General features: G+C 40.0%; 1 protein-coding gene and 1 long non-coding RNA gene across 2 annotated transcripts; both read left to right on the forward strand.

Moving 5' to 3' along the window:
* The first annotated feature begins 402 nt into the window (after positions 1-402).
* ccr9a (chemokine (C-C motif) receptor 9a) lies at positions 403-9708 on the forward strand. Its single transcript, XM_080441209.1, has 5 exons — positions 403-466; positions 1946-1987; positions 5932-6135; positions 7106-7522; positions 8591-9708. Exons 2-5 carry the CDS (start codon positions 1946-1948, stop codon positions 9035-9037), a joined length of 1110 nt encoding a protein of 369 aa, XP_080297335.1. The 5' UTR covers positions 403-466; the 3' UTR covers positions 9038-9708.
* Positions 9709-9801: 93 nt separating this feature from the next.
* LOC308092731 lies at positions 9802-11174 on the forward strand. Its single transcript, XR_013933809.1, has 2 exons — positions 9802-10362; positions 10421-11174. It is a non-coding gene; the product is annotated as an uncharacterized lncRNA (long non-coding RNA).
* The last annotated feature ends 5160 nt before the right edge of the window (positions 11175-16334 follow it).

Below are 16334 nucleotides of genomic sequence, written 5' to 3' on the forward strand. Positions count from 1 at the left end.
TCTTGAGAAATTAAATTATTTTTTATTATTTATTAAATTGTTAAACATCTGCATCACTTAATTAAAACAGACAGACAGACATACAGACAAAACTAGACAGACAGACAGACAGACAGACAGACAGACAGACAAAACTAGACAGACAGACAGACAGACAGACAGACAGACAGACAAAACTAGACAGACAGACAGACAGACAGACAGACAGACAAAACTAGACAGACAGACAAAACTAGACAGACAGACAGACAGACAGACAGACAGACAGACAAAACTAGACAGACAGACAGACAGACAGACAGACAGACAGACAGACAGACAGACAGACAGACAGTGTGACGCGGGAAGCTGCAGTTTCATGTTCCTCGTTGACGTCACTTCACTTTGTGGTCTAACGGACACTTTTCTCACATGTTGTCAACAGTCTGTCACACACAGCAGCTCTCTACTGGCTCTCACACGCACAGTAAGTAACTTCTCAATCAATCAATCAATCAATCAATCATCAATATTTAACCAGTGGTGGAAAAAGTACTCAAATGTTTTACTTAAGTAAAAGTATCAATACTGTAATGTAGAAGTACTCTGTTACAAGTGAATGTCCGGAATTAAAAATGTACTTGAGTAAAAGTACTAAAGTATTGGCATCAAAATGTACTTAAAGTACCAAAAGTAAAAGTACTAAAATGTTTGAAAATAGCAGATCTGCAAGCTCACAAGGCGTTGTGATTTTCAAATAGCTTATGTATAAAATAGGGCTAAAGTGGTTAATGTATGTTTTATAATATAGTCATTTATATCTGCAAAGTAACTAAAAATAAATAATTGTAATGGAGTAAAAGTACAATATTTGCCTCTGAGATGTAGTGGAGTAGAAGTAAAAGTACTGAAAATTGGTAATACTCCAGTAAAGTAAAAATATCTCAAAATTGTACTTAAGTACAGTACTTGAGTAAATGTACTTAGTTACTTTCCACATTTTTTTTTGGGGTGCATTTTTTTTGGATAAAGTACAAAAATAAATTAGGTTTTACAATGTTTACTGATGATGCATTAAATTATTAGACTGTAAACACTTGCTGAATATGTAAGATTCTAACCTCCAGCCTTTGACATTCAACTCAAACTGGACTGAAGGTTAACTATAAGCAGTGGTGTACAGTAACTAAGTAAATGTACTCAAGTACTGTACAATTTTGAGGTATTTTTTTTTACTTTACTGGAATATTTCCAATTGTCAGTACTTTTACTTCTACTCCACCACATCTCAGAGGCAAATATTACAATTGTTACAATTACTACAATTATTTGAAAACTTTAGTCACTAGTTACTTAACCCCTAATTGCTCACAGGCCCTCATTGGAAACAAGACCGCAAGGACTTTCATGAACGGACCTGTTAAAGGAATTATCCTTTATCCTTATTACATTATAAAACATACATTAACCACTTTAGCCCTATTTTATACCAAGGATATTGTGTAGACCTGCAATTTTCAAACATTTTAGTACTTTTACTTTTGGTACTTAAAGTACATTTTGATACCAACACTTTTGTACTTTTACTCAAGTAAATTCTTTATTCCTGACTTTTACTTGTAACAGAGTATTTCTATATTGCAGTATTGATACTTTTACTTAAGTAAAATATATAGTGCTTTTTCCACCACTAAGTAGTAGCAGTAGCAGAAGTAGTAATGGTAGCAGCAGCAGCAGCAGTAATAGTAGTAAAAGTAGCAAAAATTGTAACTCTTGCTCTTGTGTGATCTCTTCAGATGGAATCTACCAATGATATGACATGATAGGCAGTAATCATAAAAATGCTGTTGTTGTACTCATAGCAGTAATTGTAATAGTGCACTATCAGTAATAGTTGTAACAGTATTAGTGTACTAATAGTAGTAAATATTGCAGTAATTCTTGTTCCTGTGTGTTATCTCTATAGATGGAAAATACCACTGATATGATGACATCCTTCATGACTCTGGTAGGTCTCACACACACACACACACACACACACACACACACACACACACACACACACACACACACACACACACACACACACACACACACACACACACACACACACACACACACACACACACGTGTCTGTCTGTCTCTCTCCCTCCCTCTCTCTCTCTCTCTCTCACTCCCCCTCCCCCCTCTCTCTCTCTCTCTCTCTCTCTCTCTCTCTCTAGCACCACACACGCACGCAGCACACACACACACACACACACACACACACACACACACACACACACACACACACACACACCACGTATCACTCTTCATATACATCTCACATGTTAGGGGAACCGCAATGGAAATAAGCTTTTATCATTGTGATGGTTTTTGATCACTTTGCCGTGTAAACAATGCCTTTGATATTTGGTTTGCTCGCTCATTATGACTCAAAATGGAAGAATTAACATCATTCAATGAATACATAAGAAAGAGAACAAAGAATGCATGCTAGTAGTGGAGGTGAGATAAGAAATAGGCCTAACAGAGGTTTGTAAACTGCAGTGGTGTAAAGTAATTAAGTACATTTACCCAAGTACTGTACTTAAGTACAATTTTGAGGTACTTTTACTTTACTGGAGTATTTCCAATTGTCTATACTTCTACTTCTACTCCATTACATCTCAGAGGCAAATAGTGTACTTTTACTCCACTACAATTATTTGAAAACTTTAGTCACTAGTTACTTTGCAGATATAAATCATTGCATTATAAACATACATTAACCACTTCAGCCCTACTAGGCTATTTGAAAATAGCAGATCTAGATCTCTCGTTGTGAGCTTGTAGATCTGCTATTTTCAAACATTTTAGTACTTTTACTTTTGGTACTTTAAGTACATTTTGATACCAATACTTTTGTACTTTTACTCGAGTACATTTTGAATTCCGGACTTTTACTTGTAACAGAGTACTTCTACATTGCAGTAATGATACTTTTAGAGTACTGAGTACCAAGTATTGAGTACTTTTCCCACCACTGGTAAACTGTAAGGATAAACTAAACACAGAGCACTGCTTGTTGATGTTGATACAGAATGGGTCGAACGGTGGCCTCTAGTGGTGAGGGAGTGTCATTGGACTGCAGCTCGCTCTGTGTGTCTCAACTAAAGACACTGTTTCTCAACCTCAGGTTCGGGGACCATCAGGGGGTCCAAATGGACCCTGACGAGTCTGTAACTCTGAGAGTGTACAAATGGAACCAAGTGGACCTGTAAGGGTCTTCTTTAGTGTTTTGCCAATTAGTTAGGGACCCAACAGTGGGCCCCTGCCCACAGGTTGAGAACCAGGGGCCAGTTGCACCACCTCACACTAAGTTCAAACTTAGCCTAGTTATAGCTTAACTAGGCTAAGTTAAGCTATAACTTAGCCTAGTTTAGCCTGAAAAGTATCTGTGTCATTTTTAGATTTATTTGGTTATTCAAAAATAGCAGATCTACGGTGCTATGAGCTTGTAGATCTGCTATTTTTTTTTTAATCGTGAAAATGAGTGCAAATCTTTGAATATATATTTAATATATATATATATATATATTTAAAGATTTGCACAAATTCACGGCACTCGGTGCCACGCTATGAGCTTGTATATCTGCTATTTTTGAATAGCCAAAGAAATCTAAAAATGACACAGATACTTTCCCGGCTAAATGGGTTAAATGGCTTTTTTAAAAGCCATTTAAGCTGTAACTAGGCTAAGTTTGAACTTAGTGTGAGGTGGTGCAACTGGCCCCAGTAGTGCAGGGGTAGTGTAGGGTTTCTCAAAGTGGGTGCACAGAATGCTTTGAAAATATTTTTTAATTGATCGTTATCACTTGAGTTTAACCCTAGACCAGGGATCGGCAACCTTTTAGAAACAAGTTGCCGAGCTCGTTTATATTTTCTTGAGCCATATCAACATAGTTTAATTATGAAACCACATCAAAATGTAATATTTAACAGAGTTAGATTTTCTATATACATAACAAGATTAATGTTGTTTTCTTTTTCTTTTGACTATTTTCTTTCACATCGGGACATTGTAATCATTAGACTCCTCCAACCAATAACCCGTCCTATATCCCAGACTCCCTCCCCAGTCAGAGTTCAGAGTTTGAATGAATGTAGAATATGCAGGATGCAATTTGCATACAGAATCAGATGCAGTGGTGGAAAAAGTACTTTAATGTTTGACTTAAGTAAAATGATCAATACCGCAATGTAGAGGTGCTCTGTTACAAGTAAAAGTCCGGAATTTAAAGTTTACTTGAGTACAAGTACAAAAGTATTGGTATCAGAATGTACTCAAAGTACCAAAAGTAAAAGTACTAAAATGTTTGAAAATAGCAGACCTACAAGCTTGTAGATCTGCTATTTTCAAATATATAGGGCTAAAGTGGTTAATGTATGTTTTATAATGTAAACATGTATATCTGCAAAGTAACTAGTAACTAAAGTTTTCAAATAATAATATTTTAAGAGAACTCTCTCACACTTATGCCAGTGTGCCAGTGGTTACCCTCCCTGTGCCAATGTTGGCACCCATGCCTAAGGTTGCCTACCCCTGACTTAGACCCTCTAAATAAAATGGACTACCAAAATGGATTGCACTGTACTTGGTGCATTCTTTTCCAATCTACACCAAATCTCTTCACCAAAAATAGCAGATCTATACAAGCTCCCATGCAACATTGTGAGCTTGTAGATCAGCTATTTTTGGTGAATTATCCACCCAGAAAAGGGATGCTGGGGTTCAAGTGGTTTAATATCTATAGTATAAAGTTATTTTCAATCTGTCCAAATGGAAACAGATATTATTTTTCTTGTGACATAGGCCTACTGTATTTTAGGGATAGAGATGTACATTTATGTTACTAAAAAATAACAATGTCATTCAGGGGCACAGTGGATGAAAAAGTGATCTACAGGGGTGCCCTGAACCAAAAAAGTTGGAAAACCTCAATCTTTTCTCAATCTCAACCTTTTTTAGGCAGCGACCCACAAAATAATCATATTTGAACTGGGGACCCCCCCACCCTGACAAGCACTTGGAATTGTAGGAGTTGAGGCATTACATTTAGTTTGACGCGGTTTCACAGATAAATATTGTGAAAATAGCAGATCTACAAGCTCACAACGCCTTGCAATGCGAGGCGTTGTGAGCTTGTAGATCGGCTATTTTCAAAATGTTTGCCTCTTTCTTATATTATTTGACAATTTTGCCAATGTTTGACCAGTTTTTATAGTATAATGTGTTGATTACTTTCGATGCAGTAATGGTCTATCTTCTTTTCTTTCTTTTTGTTTAGGTATTAAACAATATCTTAGAAGTCCTTAAATTGTCACTTCACTGTCATCTGGGGACCACCCCAAAAAAATCATGTGACCAACAGGTTGAGAACCACTGCTCTAGTGGGTTATTTAGTCTCGTCGTATCGCAGCACAACCACAACCACAACACCTCAGATTTGGCACAAACAAGGGAATTAACTCTTTCTCATGCTATGCAACAAAAATGTGGAATGCTCTCTAGTGTATATCTGTCTGTTTTCTTAAAACCCATTAAGACCTGGAACACATCTGTGTCACTTTCTTTGGCTATTAAAAAATAACAGATATACAAGCTCATAGCGCGGCACGAGTGCCGCGCTATGAGCTTGTAGATTTGCTATTTTTGAAAAATCTTGAAAAATAATGTTTTAATTTTTTTATTAAATGTCATCATGATTTGAGTGCGTGGGGATCTCATTTTAAATTATGTTATGCTTTTATGAGTTATCCAGTTTAGAGGACCTTTGTATTGTGAATGGTATGTGAATGTACTGTTTCCATGTCTTTTCTAAATAAAGTATTCAATCAATCAATCAATCAATCGGCTCGTCCACGTATTTCCCTAAAGACCCGCCTCGTTCTTTCCCCCTCGCCATGCAGGATCCCACCACGAGTCAGGACATCACCACCGAAAACGACTACGGCGACTACTCGGAGGACTACGACTTGATGTGCGACATGTCGTCGGTGCGTTCGTTCAGAGCCCTCTTCCAGCCCCCGCTGTTCTGGGGCATCGTGGTGGTGGGAGGCCTGGGCAACCTGGCCGTGGTCTGGATCTACCTGCACTTCCGCCAGCGTCTGAAGGTTTGTTTTATTTTATTTTTTATTTGCGCAATAAAAAGGTACATGAGGTAACCATTTAAAAAGACACAGACATACAAGCAGGTGCGAAAGGGCTTGTATATAATGCTCTGAACCCCTGTGCGTGTGTGTGTGTGTGTGTGTGTGTGTGTGTGTGTGTGTGTGTGTGTGTGTGTGTGTGTGTGTGTGTGTGTGTGTGTGTGTGTGTGTGTGTGTGTGTGTGTGTGTGTGTGTGTGTGTGTGTGTGTGTGTGTGCGTGCGTGCGTGCAGAAGTAGAATCGGAATCAGGTTTATTGTCACATCACAGGTTTACAAAGTAAAAACGTGGGTGAAATTCGTTTTCGTACATCGTTCCCATCGCAACATTATTTATATAGAAAGAAGAGGGGGAGGAAGAATGGGGTGGGGGGGTCAAGTGGGAAGGGAGATCAAACAAGAGAGCAAAAAAAAGACATGAAAAAGGTGCGTGAGCATAGCAGCAATGTATACTGTGCATGATATACTTATGGAGCTACATTAAAGGAGCAAGTGGATAGGCTTGATTCAAGTTTATTGTTTATTTTAGATCCCCATTAGCCACTGCCTCAGCAGTGACCATTCTTTCTGACTACATTACATTACAGTCATAGCAGACGCTTTTATCCAAAGCGACTTACAATAAGTGCATTCAACATAGGTAGGCAAGAAAACCACTAATCACCAGAAGTGCAATCTCTTCTAAAACAAGCCACTAAGAGTATACCTAGCGCTGAGGTAAAAGTGCAATATATCAGCTACCTACTTTCTTAAACAGATGAGACAAATAGGAAAATCAAATGAGCAAGAGCTAAAACAAATAAGTGTATCAAAATAAACAAGATCCAATATGGAGTAGGGCTACTTCTTAACCTCAAGTGTTGGGGTCGTTACTAAATAAAACATAACCGTAATAACATGCCATCTCTCTTCTTCTCTCCTCTTCTCTCATGTCCAGACCATGACGGACTACTACCTGCTCAACCTGGCCGTGGCTGACCTCTTGTTCCTGGTCAGCCTGCCCCTCTGGGCCGTGGAGGCGTCCCAGGGCTGGAGCTTCGGCACGGGCCTGTGCAAGGTCAACTCGGCCCTGTACAAGATCAACCTGTTCAGCACCATGCTGCTGCTCACCTGCATCAGCGTGGACCGCTACATCGCCATCGTCCAGACCACCAAGGCCCACAACTCCAAGCAGAAGCGGCTGCAGTGCAGCAAGCTGGTCTGCCTCTTCGTCTGGATGATCGCCTTCTGCCTGGCCGTGCCCGAGTTCCTGTACGCCAATCCCGCCGATTCGGACGACGGCAAACAATACTGCCGCCTGGTTTACCCGACGGACATCGGCAACAAGACCAAGATAGCCGTCTTTTCTCTGCAGGTAAAAATAGCTAAATCGGCGCTTCTCCTGAAGCAAAAGGTCGCCCCCATCTCAAAAGAGTTTATGCCAGGGACCCCGAAAAGTCAAAATTTCTTTCAAGATTTTTTGATCTTTTGATTTTTTTTTACGCAGCGCGTCATGAAGTGATGCGCTTGTGAGCTTTAATATCTGCTGTCTTTGAATAGCCAAAGTATACAATATGGTTAAAGTGGTTAAACTGATTTTTATGCTATTTTAACACATTTTGCTGGGGACCCCATGGAACCATCTCAAGTGTAGAAACACTGAGCAAAACGATAAGCTAATGTACCTGTCTAAGACAAGACCCTAAACCTAACTATTATTTACCTTACATCCAGTATTTTATCTTTATTGTATATTTTCATTGTGTATTATTGTATATTGTCATTACATTAGAATGTTGGCACAATTCTTCCTTGACAAGTCCCTACAACAACATTTCGCTGCACAACTTTGCTGTCCGATGGAAACCTTGCATGTTCCAAAACCGTTCGTCCGTACCTTTTTTATTATTATATTTAAAACCTTTTAAAATAGTGAAAATAGCCGCAGCGTGTTGTGAGCTTGTAGATCGTCTATTTTCACTACTTTGATGGTGGGGCATACATTTACGGAATAACATAAGAAGTTCTGCGAACAGCACAGATTGATTGATTTATTGATTGATTGATTGATTGATTGAATACTTTATTAACACGATAACAGTTCAGGAAGTCAAAGATTATGCAAAAAAGGATAACACAAAAAGTCCTCAGTGGCTTTGTTTCCATTGTGGTCCATTGTAAAGTAAGTTAGTGACGAATCAATCTGGGAACCCATTCGGTAAAAGAAAATGATATTTTTTTTGCCCCTTTGGGGGCTTTTTTGTGTAGAAACAGGAACTCGGTTTGGCTCCTCCCCTTTCTTAGTCCACTTCCTCCCGGGTGCGTCCGTGTTTATTCCTACTAACAACAACAATACAGGTAAAGGGCAGGGGGTGCTCTCACTGAGAGTTAGTGACGAATAAAAACCCTCTTTAATTCTCCATTCTCCATTGATCCTTTCTAGGTGAGCGTGGGCTTCTGCCTGCCCTTCTCCATCATGCTCTTCTGCTACTCGGTCATCGTCGGCACCCTGCTGAAGACGCGCAACTTCGAGAAGCACAAGGCCATGCGCGTCATCCTGGCCGTGGTGGTGGTGTTCGTGCTCACCCAGCTGCCGTACAACTGCATCCTGGTGACCGAGGCGGTGCAGGCCACGGTGCTCACCATCGACAAGTGCGAGGAGAGCAAGCGCTTCAACGTGGCGGAGCTGGTGCTGAAGAGCCTGGCCTACACGCACGCCTGCCTCAACCCGTTCCTCTACGCCTTCGTGGGCGTCCGCTTCCGCCGCGACGTGCTGAAGTTGCTGCGGGCGTACCACTGCCTGCCCAGCGGCAACAAGCTGTGTCCGCCGCGGCCCTCCATCATGTCGGTCATGTCGGACGACACGACGCCCACGGCCCTGTCCCTGTAGACCGGTGTTTTTTTTAACCCTTTTCATAATCAAGGTCTATTATTTATTCGCCATTTGAGCCACGGAACCACCGTTTGATGAGATTCAGACTCTCTGACCCAAAGACTTATTTTGTTGTCGTTGGATACGATCTTGTCCACAATTCCATGCTGTATTGATGTTGGTTCCATAGGAGAGATGACAGGCAAACGTTGATCAAAATAACAATTCTTTAAATAAGTAATGCAGATGTTTAACTCTTGAGAGCGTACAATGAAACCAAATGGACCCGTAAGGGTCCATTTCTCTCAAGAGTTAAAGATCTATAAGGGTCCATTTGGTTACCAACTCTCCATCATTTAGCTGTGGACCACCTCAAACCCCCTCAAGGACCACTGGTGGTCCCCGGACTACTTTTTGAGAACCACGGCTGTAGAAGTAGACGTCCGTTCCTAGGAGGTTTTCCACAAAACGACGGTGGCTTTTAGTTTTCTTGACTTGAGAGATGGCTCTTTTTGGACTGCGGTGGGTCGCACGGAACCTTTCGTAACCTGAAACCATGAAGTTCTTTGATGTTTTTTTGTTTACATTCACGTTATCACCATAACCACCCTTGAAGTGGGAGGTACATAATTTAAAGAAAACCCATGAAAAAGTGAAGAATCCACTGTGGTTGCATCCAGCTTTGTCGAGCGGGGGGGGGGGGGGGGAGGATAATACTGTACATATTCCTACGGGCTGGGGGCGGCACCTGTCAGCGGGGAGTGCAATAATAAAGTGCCAATAATAGGATGACCAGCGGACCGGTAGGCAGCGGTTCCGGTAGGAGACACAAAGGAGATTCTTTGTGTCTCCTACCGGAACCGCTGCTGGTCATCAAATTATTGGCTTAGGAATGCGACAAAAACTAAAAAAAGCCATGAATTCAAGTCTCAATCTGTTGACTAATCGATAGGAAAAAAGTCATTTTGGGGGTGAACTATCCCTTTAAGAGCTGGCATTGTATATCTTTGTTTGTTGTGGCGTTCTGGCAGAGACTGTGACAATCTTAAGGACACACCTATCGTGTTGCAAGCGTGATTGACTGACTGGCAGCTGATGTTTTTGTATGGGTGATGACATGGGCAAACATTGTGACACCGGAATGGAGAAATGCACAAAAAACGACTTCCTTCACTCTGCTTTCGTCAGAAGTTCACTCATTTCACTTTAATGCACTGGTTCTCATATCAAGCTTTTCAGGCTGTGAACCCCCAAAATAATTATGGTTGAACTGGGGACCCCCCCACCCTGGGATGTAGGAGTCGAGGCATTACATTTTGTTTGACGCGGTTCCACAGATAAATGTTGTGAAAATAGCCGATCTACAAGCTCTCAACGCTTCGCGTTGCGAGGCGTTGTGAGCTTGTAGATCTGCTATTTTCACAATGTTTACCTATCATTTGACAATTTGGCCAATGTTTGACCAGTTTTTATAGTATTGTTAGTTGGTTACTTTTGATGCACTATTGGTCTTTTCTTTTCCTTTTTTTTAGGTATTAAAAAAATAAAAAGGTCTTAAAAGTCATCTGGGGACATTCCTGGCGGGGGTCCCGACCCACAGGTTGAGAACCACTGTTCTAATGCAGTGGTTCTCAAACATTTATATGGTATTTGGCCACGGACCCCGTCTGAAAATATTTCATGCCAGGGACCCCCATACAAGATTTGTGTTGTTCAAAATTAATGTTTTAAAAAATATTACATTTTATTTTTTACATTTTTCAAGATTTTTTTCCCGGAAAATAGCAGATCTACAAGCTCACAACGTGTCGCACCATGACACGTGGGCTTATAGATTTCTATTTTCAAACTATTATAGTAATAATACTGATTGTGATGCTATACAAACTCATTTTGCTAAGGACCCCCTGGAACCCCCTCAAGGACCCCTGGGGTTCGCCAAACCCCACATTGAGAGCTACTGTTCTAATGACATGACTGTATAAATAATATCAATAATAATAATATTATAATAATAATAACGATGAATAATGACATGAATGAACAAATGTACATAATACAGACTGTACATAATGTTTCTAGCTATCCCAACTCTCTGTCTCTGATGTTGCGCTGTAAAACAAAGCTTTTTATATTAATAAAATATGTCAAAGTTTGTTTGTTTTTTTAATGAGGAAAAATTTCAGAGCTTTTGGGGAGGTAAAAAAAAATTAAAAGAAGAAACTAGTGACAAAATATTGTTTATGATGCCAGTTTTCAAACAAGTTTACTTGAGTAAAAGTACAAAAGTATTGGTATCAAACTGTACTTAAAGTACCAAAGGTAAAAGTACTAAATTGTTTGAAAATAGCAGATCTACGCATCGCGACACATTGTGAACTTGTAGATCTGCTATTTAGTTAAGTAGCCCAGGTATAAAATAGGGCTAAAGTGGTTAATGTATGTTTTATAATATCATAATTTATATCTGCAAAGTAACTAGTAACTAAAGTGTTCAAATAATTGTAGTAAAAGTACGATATTTGCCTCTGAGATGTAGTGGAGTAGAAGTAAAAGTATTGACATTTGTAAATACTCCAGTAAAGTAAAAAATACCTCAAAATTGTACAGTAGCCTACTTGATCTGTAGGCTACCACTGGAAACAGGTAGCTGATTGTTTATTGATATTTATGCTAGAATTACTTATATGATTTTTGACCCCTGTGCTATGTCCTCTGACCTTTCAGTGCTGTTTGTCTGTGTGGTTAGAACGATTACAATATGTACGCCAGGTTTTAGAAGTGTGAACAAACAGCGTGTTGCTTCAGAATGAGGAAGCTGTTTAACTGGTAAACAAACATGTAAACGTATCAGCATAAACTGTTAGTACTGTAGTAAACATATTATTGTGTGAACAAGCTTATAGAATGAGGAAGCTGTTTCTCCTGGGAACTGTTTGTATAGCGTCTCTGTCTCGTGGATAACCTCATAATTATGTCCAAAACCAGTGGTGGAAAAAGTACTCATATGTTTTACTTAAGTAAAAGTATCAATACTGCAATGCAGAAATACTCTGTACAGGTATAAGTCCGGAATTCTAAATTTGCTTGAGTAAAAGCACTAAAGTATTGGTATCAAAAAGTACTTAAAGTACCAAAAGTAGAAAGTACTCATTATGCAGAATGTCCCATTTCACAAGTTTTCAAATGTATAAAAATCTTTTGAAAATGGCAGATACAAGCTCACAATGCGTCGCATCGCGACACATTGTGAGCTTGTAAATCGGCTATTTTCAAATGGCTGAAATGTATATAGGGCTGAAGTGGTTAGTGTGTTTTGTAATAATAATCAAAATCTGCAAAGTAAATAGTAACTAAATACTTTTCAGATATAAATAATGATATTAGGAAACATACATTAACCACTTTGTCCTATTTTATACCTTGGCTATTTGAAAACAGCAGATCCACAAGCTCACAACACGTCGCGGTGCGACGCGTTGTGAGCTTGTATATCTGCCGTTTTCAAACATTCTAGTACTTTTACTTTTGGTACTACTAAGTATATTTTGATGCCAATACTTTTGCACTTTTACTCAAGTAACATTTTGAACACAGGCCTTTTACTTGCAACAGAGTATTTATATATATTGTAGTATTGCTACTTTTACTTAAGTAAAATATCCGAGTACTTCTTCCACCACTGCAGCCATAGGCCTACTGAGTAAAGTTTAAACAAATGACTTACTAATCCTTAGCAAGCATTGATTAAACTTCTGCAATATATCGTATAGTTTGCAGACAAAGGCACGTCAAATGAGGAATTCATAAACCTTTGATAATGACAAATACCGAAATGATCAAACTATAAATACACAATGTCAGCTGGGAAATACTTCAGGGGCAAATATGTGAACATAGTTCAGTTGTCAACAAACAGGCAGACATGCGTCAGAGGTGACCACCGAATGTCTCACATACACACACACACACACACACACACACACACACACACACACACACACACACACACACACACACCAGTGTGTGTGTGTGGCATCAAAGTATTGGCATCAAAATATACTTAAAGTACCAAAAGTAAAAGTACAAAAATGGTTGAAAATAGCAGATCTACAAGCTCACAACCCGTTGAGCTTTTCAAATAGCAAATAGCCTATGTATAAAATAGGGCTGAAGTGGTTAATGTATGTTTTATAATATAAAAATCTTTATCTGCAAAGTAACTAGTAACTAAAGTTTTCTAATAATTGTCGTGGAGTAAAAGTACAATATTCGCCTCTGAGATGTAGTGGACTAGAAGTATAAATACTGAAAATGTGAAATAATAGTAAAGTAAAAAAATACCTGTACATTGGGGCGGCCATAGCTGAGTGGTTAGTGAGCCCGCCTAGGGAGCCAGAGGCCCTGGTTGCCCCAGGTACGATTCCAGGCCACGCCAGCATATGTGTCGATGAAATGAAATTTGTCCCTGAGCAAGACTCTTAATCCCTAATTGCTCACAGGCCCTCATTGGAAACAAGCCCGCAAGGACTTTCATCAACGTCCTGATAAAAGGAATTATCCTTATTGTAAGTACAGTACAGTACTTGAGTAAATATACTTATTTACTTTACACAACTGACACACACACACACACACACACACACACACACACACTCACACACAGACAGACAGACAGACAGACAGGCACACACACACACACACACACACAATGTTTGTATTACTATACTTGTGAGGACATCAGTATTTTAGAATGTCAAGTGTATGAATGCCATTTTAAACATTTTGGGGCATTTTTAACCATACCTACTCCAATACCAAAAATAGCCGATCTACAAGCCCACAATGTTGTGGGCTTGTTGTGGACACACACACACACACACACACACACACACACACACACACACACACACACACACACACACACACACACCCGCCAATAGTAACTTGAGAGATGATCTGGCCGATGAAAACAGGAAGTGGTTGTTTTTGCGCGCTGCAAACAGACAGACTCGTGTAAACACTTCCTGTTTCAACCACGCCACCCAACCTGATGGTACAAAAACACATCACGCACACACACGCACACGCACACGCACACGCGCGCACACACACACGCACACGCACACACACACACACACACACGTGCGAATATTACACAACCAAGCAGCCTAGATGTCATAGAATGTCCTCAAGCACGAGGGTCAAAACCGAGTTATTTATATGATGTTAAACCATTTTAGAAGGAGAAAAAAATTTGGGGGTGAAAAAATAATTACTTAAGCCCCATTTCCAAATTAGTGGATCCACAAGCTCACAACCCGGTGCGTTGTGAGCTTGTGGATCCACCATTTTCACTATTTTTGGGGAATAAAAAAAGAGAATGTTTGAAAATGTTCGCATATATAATGACATGCCCGAAATAGGGATGCCAGGTTGAAAGCTGTTAATATTATATAATAATATAATATAATGTAATGGTTGCAGACAAGAACACACATATCGACTCTGTACCTCATAACCTCATATCTCCAAAACTGTTACGGATTTAAGTTCAAAGACGGCAAAAGTAGCAGATCTACAAGCTGCACTCGGTGCCGCGCTATGAGCTTGTAGATCTGCTATTTTTTTTTTGTGAACATTTGTGCAAATCTTTGAATAAATATTTTTTAAGAGAGCATTTTTAACTCAGGTTACAACTTCTGAGGGTCCCTGGAACAAAATATTTTGAGATGGGGGTCCACGGCCAAATACATATAATTTTGGGGGTCCTTGACATGAAAACATTTGAGAACCACTGATATTATAGCAACATAATTTTTTGTTTTTTTTTAAATAGGATAAGACATTAGAATCCGGCCAGAAGCAAAGATTTGAGTTACACATGTTCGCTTTGAAAATGTATTTAAAGATTTGCACAAAACTTCAAAAATAGCAGATCTACAAAGTGCCGCGCTATGAGCTTGTAAATCTGTTCTTTTTGAAGAGCCAAAGAAATCTAAAATGTTCATGTTTGCTACATTGTGACTCATCCTATCCAAGTCTGACCTCTTGACCTCCAGGTCTCGAAAGCCGTCATTTTAGGGTGCGTTCGGAATTAGGGCACTGAGCACACTGGCCAATACAAACTAATACGTGAGTGCGCTCCCGGTGTGCATTTCCAAACGTACCCTTAGTGTCAAGGCCACTCGACCTTTGGTGTGGTTCATTTGAGGGCACTAAGGCCAAATGCCAGGGCAGCAAGGGTATCAAATAAAACCATGATTTTAAGTTTAGTTTTTAGTACATCGTACAACTGCTACCTATATCTGGGGGTAGCCTTAGGCACACAGGTGCCATGATTGGCACGGGGCAGGGTAAATAACTGGACTAGCATAAGGATGTCGCAATCTTGGGCTTTGCCCATGCCCTGTGTGCCCTCCCTTGTCATTTTCTCTATCCTGCAATTCCAGACGGCAGATTCGTAGCACTGGGTGGCAGACTCACACCGGAAATTCAGTGAAATAACATTAGAGCTTATGAGAGCCGGCTAGACAGTTTATGAACAAACACTATTTCTGAACGATCGAGACTTTTTTTGTTTTCTGCTGTGTTGCTTTTTGATGTGTACACTGTATAATTGTATAGAGGTATCTAAAGAGCACAAAGTATGTCTCTGAACGGCCAAAATATCACGAGACTGTCCACCATTTCCCAATAGCACCCAGGAGTCTGCAGCTGGGTGCTTCTCCCATTTCCTGTCTGGCAACCAAATCTCGCGATACCTCCGAGACAGAAACGATACCTGCCCCTCTGTTTAGATGCCTCAATATAATTATGTACTGTGCACATCGAAAAGCAAGTGGTTAGAAAACTACCTGTGATATGTCTTCTTTTATATTCCTGAACTGATTGTATGACAAAGGTTGCGATCGTTCAGAAATAATGTTTGTTAATGAGCTGGTTCAGCCGGCTCCATTCGCTGCAATGTATTTCAGCGAACTTCCGGTGCGAGTTCTGCCACCCATGAGTATCATGGCGCATCCCCGGCATCCAGCATGTCTCTTCCTTTCAAAAGGTTCCTTGGCTGTACATAATCCTTCCTCAGTTCTTTAAATAGGCTCTATGCACAGCAGCCATAGTATCATTTCCTTCACAGGTGTTACCAATGATACTAATGAAGGCTCTGTTCCATTTAGTGTAGCACAGTGGTTCTCAGACTTTTTAATTTCCACGACCACCGTAACTTTGAGAGTGTACAAATGGAACCAAATGGACCCGTAACCCGTGAGAGGCCATTTGGAACCCCCTCAAGGAACCATGAGGGTCCCTGAAC

The sequence above is a fragment of the Gymnoscopelus braueri genome, assembly GCF_963280865.1.
Source record: "Gymnoscopelus braueri genome assembly, chromosome: 10".
NCBI lineage: Eukaryota > Metazoa > Chordata > Actinopteri > Myctophiformes > Myctophidae > Gymnoscopelus > Gymnoscopelus braueri.

Coding starts and splice junctions, on each gene's coding strand:
- ccr9a (XM_080441209.1), top strand. CDS start 1,946: ATGGAAAATACCACTGATATGATGACATCCTTCATGACTCTG. Junction 6,136..7,105: donor ACTTCCGCCAGCGTCTGAAG/GTTTGTTTTATT, acceptor TCTCATGTCCAG/ACCATGACGGACTACTACCT. Junction 7,523..8,590: donor TAGCCGTCTTTTCTCTGCAG/GTAAAAATAGCT, acceptor GATCCTTTCTAG/GTGAGCGTGGGCTTCTGCCT.